The sequence below is a fragment of the Nestor notabilis genome, unplaced genomic scaffold (genome assembly GCF_000696875.1).
Source record: "Nestor notabilis isolate BGI_N333 unplaced genomic scaffold, ASM69687v1 scaffold2909, whole genome shotgun sequence".
In the NCBI taxonomy this organism is placed as follows: Eukaryota; Metazoa; Chordata; class Aves; order Psittaciformes; family Psittacidae; genus Nestor; species Nestor notabilis.
The window spans coordinates 195778-207996 of NW_009943978.1; the positions used below are offsets into that span (position 1 = coordinate 195778).

Here is a 12219-nt window from a genome sequence, read left to right on the forward strand (position 1 = left end):
AAGCCACTCTAATGTCTCCCCAGAGCCTTACTCCAGGCTCCCTTTCTGTATGATAGTGATTGTGGTAACTCTGCAATGGTTGGTAAGGAATGTCCAAACCTCACAAGTTCCTCTCCTCGCAGGCTGGCAGCTCTGCCTGTGGAGGAAATAGGCAGAGTTAAAGAGAGATTTTGCACAAAGATGTCAAGTCTGAACAGCAGTTAAACAATTAATGTCTCCCCAGAGCCTTACTCCAGGCTCCCTTTCTGTATGATAGTGATTGTGGTAACTCTGCAATGGTTGGTAAGGAATGTCCAAACCTCACAAGTTCCTCTCCTCGCAGGCTGGCAGCTCTGCCTGTGGAGGAAATAGGCAGAGTTAAAGAGAGATTTTGCACAAAGATGTCAAGTCTGAACAGCAGTTAAACAATTACTAGTGCATGAGAAATGGGTTTTTAGTTTTGATTCTGTTGTTTCTATGCCCCCTGGTGCCTGTGCTGCAGAAAGTTGATTGTTTTAAAACCCGGCTTGGAGCAAAACCAACCATGAATTATCTTGGTATTTCTTCCTGAGTAACTCTCCCACCTGAAACTCTGAGGGTTGAGTGAGCACAGAGTGATGGCAGGGGTTTATGCAGTGGTTCTCCTTCTTGTGCTGCTACACAGTGAACCAGATACTTCCCAAGATATAAAACCAGTCCCTTTCGTAGATGATTTCTGCAGAGGGGGATGCTTCTTTCTGACCCTGTAAAGGGATATACTTGCCCTGCTTGCTTTTAAGGCAAGATGATGCAGAATGCGTAGCTTCAAACAATCTCTGCAGACAGTTTTGCCAGGCAACAGCTAATAACTGCGATGGGAGATGAGTGTATCATCCCCAAATCACAACTGTTACAGACATTCTCTTTGCCAGCCACAGAAGATAATGAGGGAAGGGAAGAGCTGGTGCTGGAAGTAGTTTAGGGGAAAGGGGTCTTCTGGACCCTGTCTGACCACCCACTAAAGCAATGTGTATTTTTAGGTAAGTCATATGACAGCTGTGCCTCAGTTTCCCAATCTGTAACACGGTACCATCCTCCTCTGGGAATCACTGTTCATTGCTTGCAAACCACTTTCCAACCCTTACATGAAAACCTGCACAGCCATGGAAGGCAGTAAAGGCATACATGCTTTTTCTGGTCTTTGGTAACAAAACCCCAGAGGAATGCTGCAAATGGCTGTATCCACATTAAACTGGGTGTCACTGGCTTCAGTGATGCTCTGCAACAGTGTGATTTTGGCTACCATTGCACACTTAGCAGAATCTGAGTTAAATACCTCATGAACCCTGAGCCTCCAGAACAACTCTTCAGACTCTCTTGGCTTGCAAGAAAGAATCTTGCTTTGAGTAAGGTGAGATCTGCTGTGAAACACAGGAGAGCTGGGGATGGCTTTTCCACAGACGCTGGGTGAGTTGCAGCCATGTGGTAGTGCAGAAACATCTCATGGTGCCAAAGCAGCAATGCCAATTGAGTCCCTACAGTAAGGTTATTGCACGGCCTGCCCTGGCCCCTCAGTATTTCTTTTTAAATTAGCTTGGGTGTAATAGCCCCGTGTTAATCACGCCTCACAAATACTGCTAAATTGCAGACTCCTGACCTTTGCTTTGAGCCAAATCTTTCCCCAGAATAGTTAATAGAGGCTTGGCTTCGTATTTCCACAACAAATGCCTCTATAAGATGGATTTGGAGTGATTCTCATCAATGCCGCTGGAGATAAGAATTAAAAGGGGTAGAGGGGTGTCTGTGCTGTGTGTGGTGGGAGGAGGAACTGGGCTGGAGGCAAGACTCTGCTTTCCTACAGTCTTATTGATAGCCAACATTCTGGCATGGGATCAGGTGCCCAAAGCTCGCTCTTCTCACCATCATGCTGAGACCTCCCTGGGAAACACTTGGCAAAGCTAAGAAGCTTGGAAACTGTGTGAAACTGAAAGGAGTAGGGATTTCCCTTGCAAAGGCAGGTCTGCCACTCCAGCAAGCTTTCATTTTCATCATTTTTATTCTTCTCTCCTTTTCTTCAGCCTGAGGAACGTAAGTCTATGTCCCTCCTCAGAAAATACGTGCTGGACACATATGGGCTGCAAAACCAGGACATAGCTGGTGTTTAGTGTTGGAAGAGATCCTCAGTCTCTTGGTGTTTGCTTTGCTAACGAAGGCTTAAGTGCATCTTCCGTGCTTAAAGATGCTTCGTGCATTTTTGGTTGGACTGGGACTGTGCTTTCTGCCAGGGCCTCCAGACCTCCCCAGTGCTCTGTTTCAACAGAGAATAAACAGAGGCTTTATTTGAAGGCTACATAACCTTTAACATTGCTCATTCTTTGTCATTCCTCCCCTAGGAAAAAGGGCACTGTGAGTAGACCAGAGCCTGAACATCCCCTGGCTTATGCCGGGGGAAATTTCCAAAGGACATTTCTGTCTCCACAGACTCAGCATCTTCCACAAATTTCAGGAAAGACCCCACTGCAGCTCAGCTTCTGAGATCTGCATTAATGCTTCTGTTTCTCAGAGAGCAAGAGTGAGCCGTGCATCAGGTTTTGGAGCCAAGTAGCATCAGCATTTTTAGCGGAGCATAGCTCTGGAAGGGAAAAGCTTTACTATGAATAATTAAGGACTGAGGAGGCATCAAGCTTTCAGAGGGCTCTGCTGGCTTTCCTTCAAAGTGGACTGGTGGGTTTCCCTGAAGTGCTTTTGTGAGGTAGTGGTCAAAACTACACATGAGGTGCTGGGTGCGGGATGTCTGGTGGTGATAACACGTTTGTGAATCCATCCTCTTTATGATGGCTTTAGTTAATCTGGAAGCAAATGTGTGTAATAGAGGCAGAGGGAATTTCTGTCTTACCAGCCAGAGATACAGGCTTTCTTTTTCCTCCTCCTTCCCCAGAAGAGATGAATAGGTGTGGTGCAGGCTTCTGCTAGCAGGAGCAATTTCGTAGGAGTTTCACAGTCTCACTTTCAGCATCTATTAAGCTTCTTGCAGAAGTGCATCTTTTAATGATGAGTTACCCTAGTATTTTCTGATGGGAAAGAGAAGGCTTTTGTAAGCATGCAGGTAGGTTGTGTCTCTGCTCCCACTGGTGCACTGGAGGAGCTGGAATGAGCAGTTGAGGTGATGTTTTGAAGCTGGTGCTGAAGCACAGAGGAGTTGACTGACTTGTGTGCTGGTCCTCAGCATCAAGACTTCTGAGTACTTCAGAAAGTGAGATCCTGTTTGCTCAGGAAGAAGCTTGTAACAGTGATGCGTGTCTGATCTTCCTTTTTTGTGCTTTTAATACGGTTGATGTGACTGTTGCACGGCCTTTGAGCAATCTCTTCCTTGATTTTGCTATTTAACCCCAAGAAAGCAGGCAGGGGGGGTGTTTCCATGAGGGAGTTGTACTATCTCTTCATTATCATATATATTCCATGCAGAATCACATTTGCTTCTTGAGTTTACTTCTTTGTTAAGTAGTTTACATCTTTGTTAAATTACCACATGATACAGACTGTAGGATGTCCAAACTACAGATTTGCTGATGACACACATGACAAGTCAGCACTATTGGCCAACCACCTGCTTTTAGGAATGGAAAAGGCTGTATGAAAAGTGTCTTCAGATGCTCTCTTATTTTACAGACACTGTAGCAAATGCTTCAGGTCCTTTACTAGTTGAAATAGCAAAGAGTCCGGGGTCTACGCTAGGAATCACACTGACGACAGCCATGCACCGGAACAAACAGGTCATTGTCATTGACAAGATCAAGCCTGCCAGCGTGGTGGACAGGTACAGCTCTAAACAGGCTGCTCCTAGGTCTGCGTTTCCTTTCTCTGCTGCTTTTTTGCCCCCTTGTTACTTACATACCATTCTTCCCTGCCTCTCCTTGGAATGCCCATGTCCACATGTTCTTAGCACTAAGCATGCTAAAAATATCCAACCCAACAGCAGTGGACACTCCTCACTGGGAATGAATGTAACTCAGTGCATGTGGAAGCTGAGCTCTGATTATAAAACCTCAGATCTGACTGCCCTGGCGCTGTGGAGTGGTAAAAACCTATTCTAGAAACTTCTGACTAGAGCCTTTTCGTGATGGGCAAGTCAGCTAGTCACCCTTCCCATGGGGATACAGGATGACAAACTGTTATAGAGCCCGAGCTGTGGTTAGTCATGTTGCTGAGCTGAATTCCTGGCTCGTAGGACTTAACTACACTGCGGCGTGAGCCCACTAGCTATGAGTGGGCACTATTAAATGCTTAAAAGATCTTTCCCAAGCCACCAGCAGCACTGACTCAAGCATGAACCATCTTAGTTGGTATTTTGGGCAGTGCTTGAACCTAAGTTTCCAAGTAAAAAAGTAAAAAAATGGAAGTAAAAAAATGAGATATGAAAGCAAATCACATGAATTCGCACCATAATTCACAGTGGAATTTTGCATGTGTCTGCTCCCAAGTGTAAGGACATGGATTTTGGCCATGTGTATAATTACCTCTCTTGCTGTTTCCTTTGCAGATGTGGAGCGCTGCATGTTGGTGACCATATTCTCTCCATTGATGGCACGAGCACAGAGCACTGCTCCTTGTTAGAGGCAACCCAGCTTTTAGCTGCCACTTCAGAAAATGTGAAGCTGGAGATCTTACCTGTTCACCAAAGCAGGTTGCCTTTGAAACCTCCTGAAACAGGTGAGTACTTTCTGCAAACACCATTGGTTGCCCTCAAAACTCACTTGAGGTCCCTATTGGTGTTCTTGCTGCTTTTGAATGCTGGCAGCAGACTCCAGAGACATCTGTGGAGGGGAAAAAAAAAGATGTTTTGATGAAATGCATGTGATTAGATGATGTTCTTCAAGGATGTGAATAGGAAAAAAAAGGTAACATCTGTGCTTGAATGGGGAAATTGGAGTTGGGAATCCCACAGTTTTGCAGTGCTGAGTGCTGTGCAAACTGCTTCCTTAGTACCTCAGATAAGAGACTTTATTGGAGAGGGAGAAAAAACAACCTTGGTGCTGGCAAATGTATTTCCAAGCTCAAATTTCATTTGCTGATTCTTGGTAAGGCTTTGTAAAAGACATGTCAGTAGCTACGCAGGGTCCTGCTGGACTTCCATAGGAAACTAAGCTGTAAGCATCTTCCAGACCAGGCTGTTTTGTGTGGCAGCTGTGTCTGAGCAGCCAGAGGTAGGGTGAATGCATCTGTAACTGCTGGCTTCCATCATGGAAATAACTGCGGAAGAAACTTCTGGCTCCAGTGAGATCAAGCCCCAAATACCTGTAGATGTCATTAGGAGCTCACTCTGGTGGGCATCCTTGTTGCTCACCTTTAGTTTCTCCTTCCATGTGAGAGACTGACTCAGGCTGTCATACAAACTTCTTTGTGAGCATAGCCTCAGTACTAGTAGAATTGCTGCAACTCTTGCCTGCAGTTTTGTTACAATCCATACTGGTGGTCTTGTAATTCAGGTATTTCAGTGTGACTGTTCAGTACCAGCCCCTTTTGCAACCGTGGTCAATCACTTGTATCTCAGGAAGATGTGTTTTAATGGTAGTGGTGCACAGCAGCCCTGGGCACAACTTTTCTCTCCATTCTCTTCTTGGGCAGCTTGGAGAGAGGTGGAAAATATCTGTGCTGTTTTCTTTAACATGACGCAGTGAAACATAAAATCTAACAGCATCTCCATGTCTAGAAATAAATCTCTTGCATGTCCAGTCTGATTTGTGCGGAATTAAAGCAGTTTAACAAGGGGGGTAGATGACTTGACCTTTGTGCCCAAGAAGAAATGGAAAGCTATAATCCTTTTTCAATGGCTGTTAAAATGAACTATTCTCCTTCTTCCATTAGTGCCCTGGTCCTAATCTTCTTTCAGAACATATTAATTCAGCAGCAGCTCAGGAGGAGAAGGACCTGTGAAAGGACAGCTTGGTGTGTTCAGAACCTTTTTACCCAAACCTCCATACGTCACATCAGTTTACTGTGACAGAAATACAGAACATAAACTTGGGACAAGAATTGCAACACATGAATACAAAAAATAAGGGATATAACAATTGTTCTCACTTTAGATTGAACTCTTTTAACATGTGAGGGATGGCAGGGAATGATGCTGTTCATCCACGTGGCTGCTAGAAGGCAAAGGTGTGTGGCTGGAGACCAGTGGTTGGGCTTGAATCTTGACCAGCGCTGATTGGGGTGGTGGGAAAAGGAAGGGGAGCACTTTGGGCAGGAGGATCAGCTTCCAGAGTAGTGCTCCTCGTGAAACCAGCCATGGTGACCAGCTGAGGAACTGCACCAAAGCTGGCAAACTGTGTTTGGACCTGAGATAGATGCTGCCTTCTGCTTGTGACGCTAAGTGCCAACTCCATGGGCTGCTTGCTCAGAGTTTAGGGAAACAAACACGGGGGCAGTAAGGAAAAATGGGCCATGCAAAAGCAAACTGTCATCGCTGGCAAGAGAGTGAAGCCTGGGGAAAGCAGCTGAGGAGAGGAGACTGTGCAGACCCATCCCTGTTGAGCACTTGCAGTGCAGTTCAGCCCATCCAGTGTGTGCCAGTGTGGGGCTTGGCATTATATTTTTCAATAGCAGCTTCTCATGCAATGAAAATCTGGTTATTGAGGAGGTGCAGAGGGAGCTGGAGCTGCAGCAGCCATGCAAGAATACAGCCTGATGCTGAAGCACAGGATTTGTCAAACTGAGTTTGCTTTCCCTGTGGCTCTGGGGGTATTCAGAGAGTTTCGGGGAGGATTATGCCCTGCTCACAAGATCAACAGGAGCAGATGGTGCCCAGGAGCAGTGCTGGGATGGATGGGTTTCCTCAGGCAGGGATGATGTGAGAAAGCTCAGGGAAGGCTGATGTACATTTTTATCACAGAGTTGTCCAACATCTCTTCTCTTCCCCAATGCACCGACAGCTGAGCTTCAAAGGCACTTTTCTTTCTGTTGTCAGATATGTGCTATGAATTTATAGACAAATGGGAGAGCTTTAATTACTCTAAATGGATTAAATGATTTTGTATATATGCCCATAAGCTCTGTCCCTCATGTTCAAAGTGTTTAATTTTACTAAGCACTTTCCTTTTTGTCTAGATATAGCTACATGTATTAATCTGATTTTTGTTTTTAAAAGCTGCTTGGTTCTGAATTTACTATTGAATCCACAAATAAAAGCCCCAGAGCTGGAAGTATTTTTCAAGAGGTTGATAGACTAAGTGCTAAACTCACTAAATGTTTAGCAAAGACTAAATATAATCACTATATTGGTTGACAAATCTGACCTAAATGATTTGATGCTTGTGATGCTCTCACACAGAATGGATTTCCACTGTTAAGGGCACTAACAGATGACCTTTAGATGAGATGTCTGGATGGACTCACTACATAAACTGAGTCCCTGTGCCAGGTTTGCACCCCCAGAAAGCTCTGGAAATGCCAGCGCTGGTGGCATTTCTGCCTACTTGGACAACACGAAGCCTGGAGGAGATCTCATCCAGGGAAGGTTGTTGTCAGTCAGTGCACGTGGTTGCAAGGTTAAGAGCTCTGGGATAACTGGTGGCTGCAGTGATGCTCCGCTGTGGGATGCCGTTCATGCTTAGCTGAATAAAACAGATGCTTGCAATCTTGCTTGTTAGCCAGCAATTCCTCTTGGAAAAAAATAGATCCAGACAGCATGGTGCAGAGACTCAGGAGAGAAACCCCAGTGCTGCTGTGCGAGGAAGAACCAAGCTGACCCTGTGCAACGGGAGTGTCCATGAAAACAGACAAGGAACCCGTGCCTGGGGGATGTTTGAGGCACCTCAGAGGAGACTTGGGAAACTGTGACTTGATGTTGCAAAGCCACAGTTCCTGGGACGGGATTTCCAGATGATGGATGTGATGCTGCAGCAGATTTCTGCCAACGTGTGCTGGGCTGGGATTAGGGTTGAAGTTAAAGCAGCTGTGTGCCCTTGAACAGTCTGCCATGTTGGGGCCATGTTTTAATTTGCTGTTTGCCACACTCTTGGCATCTTTTCCTGTGTTGGTAGCCCTCTGTAATTGCCTGAAGCAGCAGTGTATAAAGTCCCTTTTGTTCTGGTGAGCTGGAGGCAGCCCTCTGCTACTCCTCTGTTTCATCTGTATGTGCATTCCCAGCCAAGAGCAGCCATAAACAACTAAACGCTGAAGCCAAGCAAAGTGCTCACAGCATTTCTTGGCATGTATGGAAAGTGTTGAGCCTTGTCCCAGGGAGGGCAGCAAGGTGGGAAACAGCACAAGGAGGTTTCCCTCCTACTGTTGGATAGCGATGGCCCTTATGGGAAACCTGTAGCTGGATGGAGCTTCTGCTTGTCACAGAACAGACTGCAAATGGTAAAGACATTTGTTTGCCCCCAGCATGGCTTAGTCAGGCTGTTGGCTCAGGATGCAGAGATTTTTATGGGGAAGGGGTGGATTTCTGCCACTTTGCATCAAGTGTCATGAGGTTACATGGGGGTGCATTTTTGCGGCCGCTGTTCGACACACTCTGACGTGTTCAGAGCCAGTATGAGGCTCTTCTCTACAATCTCCTGGCTTATGTTTCTTGCCTTTTCTTTCTCTCACTTCTCTTTGTCTGTCACGATTTCTGCTCTCCTGGATGCCATCAGTCAAGGTGCAGAAGAGTGACCACCACCACTGCTGGGACCCCTGTGTCAACTACTGTCATACCCACCACCCCGGGCACTGCAAGACACCCACTTGGAACCAGACGGCTGGACAGGATTACTGCAAATGTAACCTTAGTGCATGGCATTGCCCCCATCCCTGCATGTGTTCCTTCATGTTTTGCCCTTCCGTTTCCTTAATACCCAACTCTGTAGCCTGGCTTGTCGCTTGTTTCCTCCTCGGTCACCTGGGTCTGTTTCCATAGGTCCAGTGCAAGAGCAGAATGCTGGGCAGACCCATGCTCCCATCCTCTAATCCCACATCCCAGTGTCTGATTTCATATAGCAAAAATGAGTGGGACAAGGAGGGCATCTCTGGTGATGTGTGGGAATGTGATATGACAATGCACCCAGCTCAGCCCTGGTGCCACACAATAAGTTAGCAACAGGATTATGGCTGCTTCAAAATCTGTAAATGGGAAGCAGGCTCTGTGGAGCCCCAGGTTTCTTATGGCAGTAAGATAAGGAGGAGGAAACATTGCACTGTGTCCGAACTGTGGGAGGCAAACAGGGCAGCCCAGTTGCCCAGCAGCTCAAGTTGTGGTTTCTCTTTGTATGTGTTTAAGGTTCATTAGTGCCATCGTGCCAACCTGCTGTTGGCTGCCCTGCATCTGTGGTGCATTTCTCACCTGGTGGCCCAGGTGCTGCAGTGACAGGCAGCCCAGTCACTGGGGTCACTGCACACCAGAGAGCAATGTCCATATGGAGTCCAAGCCCATCCTCACACTCTCCTGGAGCTGTAAGCCCAGGACAAGGTTTTCACCTTGTCTTGAGCCCTGGAGCTGTGTAGGAGGAGGTGGTCTGAACCCATTAGGTGTTCTTTGAACTCTGTGAGGTGAACCCACTGCTGCAGCTCTCCATGTGTGTCCTTAACATGCTCTGTATTTCCCCCAGCTCTGGTGGCTGCCAACTTCTCGTCTCCCACCATGAACGTGCAGGGTTTCCCGTGCCAGAACTCGAACACGCTACCTCGCAGCTCCCACCCCATGAGCCCCCGCACCACCATGCTGAGGAGGAGGCAGAAGAAGAAGGAGCACAAGAGCTCGTGTAAGCTGGTGATGGGCCGGGTTGGATGGTGTGTGTTTGCCTTTGCTGTCCTTGGTGTTGACAATAGCCAGGGTAGAGCCACAACCTCAGCGCTGTCAGTGCCTCCCTCATCCTCAGTCACTGTACCCATCGTTGCCAGACCAAGGTCTGCGGCAAGATCTGCTGCACTGACCATGCCCTGACCTTCTGCCTCTCTCCTCCTCTCAGTGTCGCTGGCCTCCAGCACGGTGGGTCCTGGCGGGCAGATAGTCCACACGGAGACGACAGAGGTGGTGCTCAGGGGAGACCCTTTGAATGGCTTCGGACTTCAGCTCCAGGGAGGCATCTTTGCTACTGAAACCCTGTCTTCCCCACCTCTCGTCCGTTTTATTGAGCCCGACAGCCCGGCAGAGAGGTTAGAGACCTTGCCCTTGGATGCTGATGGTGCTGCTGCTGAACATTTCATGGTTTGGTTTGTTTTCTCTCCTCAGAGGCTCATTTAGATATTTACTCTCATCCTTGTAATATCTCCCATTCTTCACTGGGCATGGTTTACTGTCACTGCCATTTCTGCACTCGTCGGCTGACCGCGGCCTCCCTCGCATCCCAGGTGAACGTCTTGGCACCAGGCTGCGGCTGTTCTGGGAGGAGGAGGAGGAAGGGAGCGTGTGTCTGTGTGAGAGTGCCATTCCCATTCCTTGTTGGGGTTTTGGTTTTTTTTGCCTTTCTCTTGGAAAGATAAAGCTTTTATGTCAGTGCAGAAAGGGGAAAGATCTAAACTAATGGGTCCAGCAAAGTGTTTTCTGCCTGGTTTCATTGTAGTAGAGCCCAGCCATGTAAATCGGTATTAAAGCCAAGGCTTTGAAGCACAGAGGAGGGCTCTGATTGAGGAGCAGGTAGGTGCTGCATTTAAGCACTCTTGCTTTCAGCTTTATAATGCTGGGAAAAGAGCAGAATGGAGGAGCAGCATTCACTGCTGCGTGTCACCCCTGGGATACTGGGAGCAATGACTCCTCCAGGGAAGTCTCCAAGGGCTCCATCAGCATGGGCTGATGGTTTTGTATCCCCAAGCCAGCCGTGGCTGGGGACAGAGCACATGGAGGAGTTGTGTACCGGGGAAGTGTCTGCAAAAGGAAATGCAGGTCCTTGCTGTGCAGAGCAGCTTCTCCAGGTGGCTGACGCAGAGGCTGCTGCTCGTGTCTGTGGGAGGAGAGGGACAAGGGGCTGGCACAGGAAGAACACTTGTCTTGAGTGATGCAGGTTAAGAGAGATTTCAAAAGCCTTTAGTGCCTTTTTGTTTGTTTAAAAATGAAGGTGATGATGTTTTATCCTCAGTTACCTGTGTGAACTTGGCTCACATTGCAAAGCACCAAACTCCTTTTATAAAAACAAAGCTGGCCGTCCCAGGGGACAATGGAGATGTGCTGGAATACGCCTGGCTTTGCTTTATCCTCTTGCCAAGCCTGGAGCAAAAGCAGAGACTCACAGTGCAATCTTGCCTGGCTCTAATGTGCCACACAGGCTGCTCTCCCTCTCGGCTGCCCACCCAGCAGGACTCATGCTCTCCTGGCTGCTTCCTGGCACCAGGGAGCAATCCTCTCTGCGTTTGCAGCCTGCATTTGATTTGGGGATTAAATCACTGCAGTGTATTTCTTCCTTCCCTAGACCATGCTGCTCTTCCTAGGTGGCAGGAAAAGAGTCTTTCCTCCCCACCTTGAAGTGACAAGTGCACTGGGTTTGCAGCGAGGTGGAAAAGGCAGTTTTGTGTTTTCATTTCACTTTTTATTTCTTGCTATTCCACAAAGCTCGTTTGCTCCATCCTTTCTAGATACATTATTCCCTGCCCTTGAGAGGTTTTGCTCTACCTGCAGCCTGAGACATTAGAGCTGTTTTTCTCCTCTGTACCAAGGGCTCTCGGCTGAGGCTGGGCTATGATTTTGTGCTGCAGTTTTTGCTCTTTGCAGAAGAGCGTGAGCAGTGGGAGCACAGGGATCAGGATTAGCTGCCAGGGTTTGTCTTGCATGTTCACACACCCCTGTGCGAGACCTGTCTATCTGAATGTGCTCTTGTACAAGCACAGGATCCACAATTGCTTTGTCCGTATCTGGCTTGCTGTGGAGGAGCTGCCTCTTGGGTGCCTAGCAAGTTTGAGTAGTACTACCAGGGAGGAGGATGGCATTACCCTCTTTTCAGGGAGGTTGAGCTGCCTCGTGTTTATTTTCTGCTTCATAGGAGGCAGTTTGAAGCAAAAGCTCTCACCTTCCTGACTTGCCATTTGTTTTACAGCCAATAGCCTCTAATAGACTTCCCACCCTACCTGTGGTTTTGTTTCCTGGGTGCAAGATGAAGCCTTTGGGCTCTAAATGGGAGAGTGATTCAGCCCCTGTTATCAGCAGGGAGGGTGCAATAGGAAGATGTCTGATGTCCCCTCTTTGCTGCCTTGGAATACACACTTTTTGTGTCCTTCCTCCCTCTGCTGTCATTGACAGCAGTGGGAGAGTATCTGGCTTCTCCATCCCGGGATCCCAAAACAATGCTT

At 47.6% G+C, this 12219-nt stretch overlaps 1 protein-coding gene across 1 annotated transcript in view; it reads left to right on the forward strand.

The window, feature by feature from the left end:
* The window catches only part of GRIP2 (glutamate receptor interacting protein 2), a 55469-nt gene that overhangs the window by 9484 nt on the left and 33766 nt on the right, over positions 1–12219 (forward strand). Inside the window, exons 7-11 of the mRNA XM_010022206.1 lie at positions 3628–3775; positions 4499–4668; positions 8598–8723; positions 9549–9701; positions 9909–10095. Of these exons, the coding sequence (XP_010020508.1) occupies positions 3628–3775; positions 4499–4668; positions 8598–8723; positions 9549–9701; positions 9909–10095 (784 nt within the window). The remainder of the gene's footprint in view (positions 1–3627; positions 3776–4498; positions 4669–8597; positions 8724–9548; positions 9702–9908; positions 10096–12219) is intronic.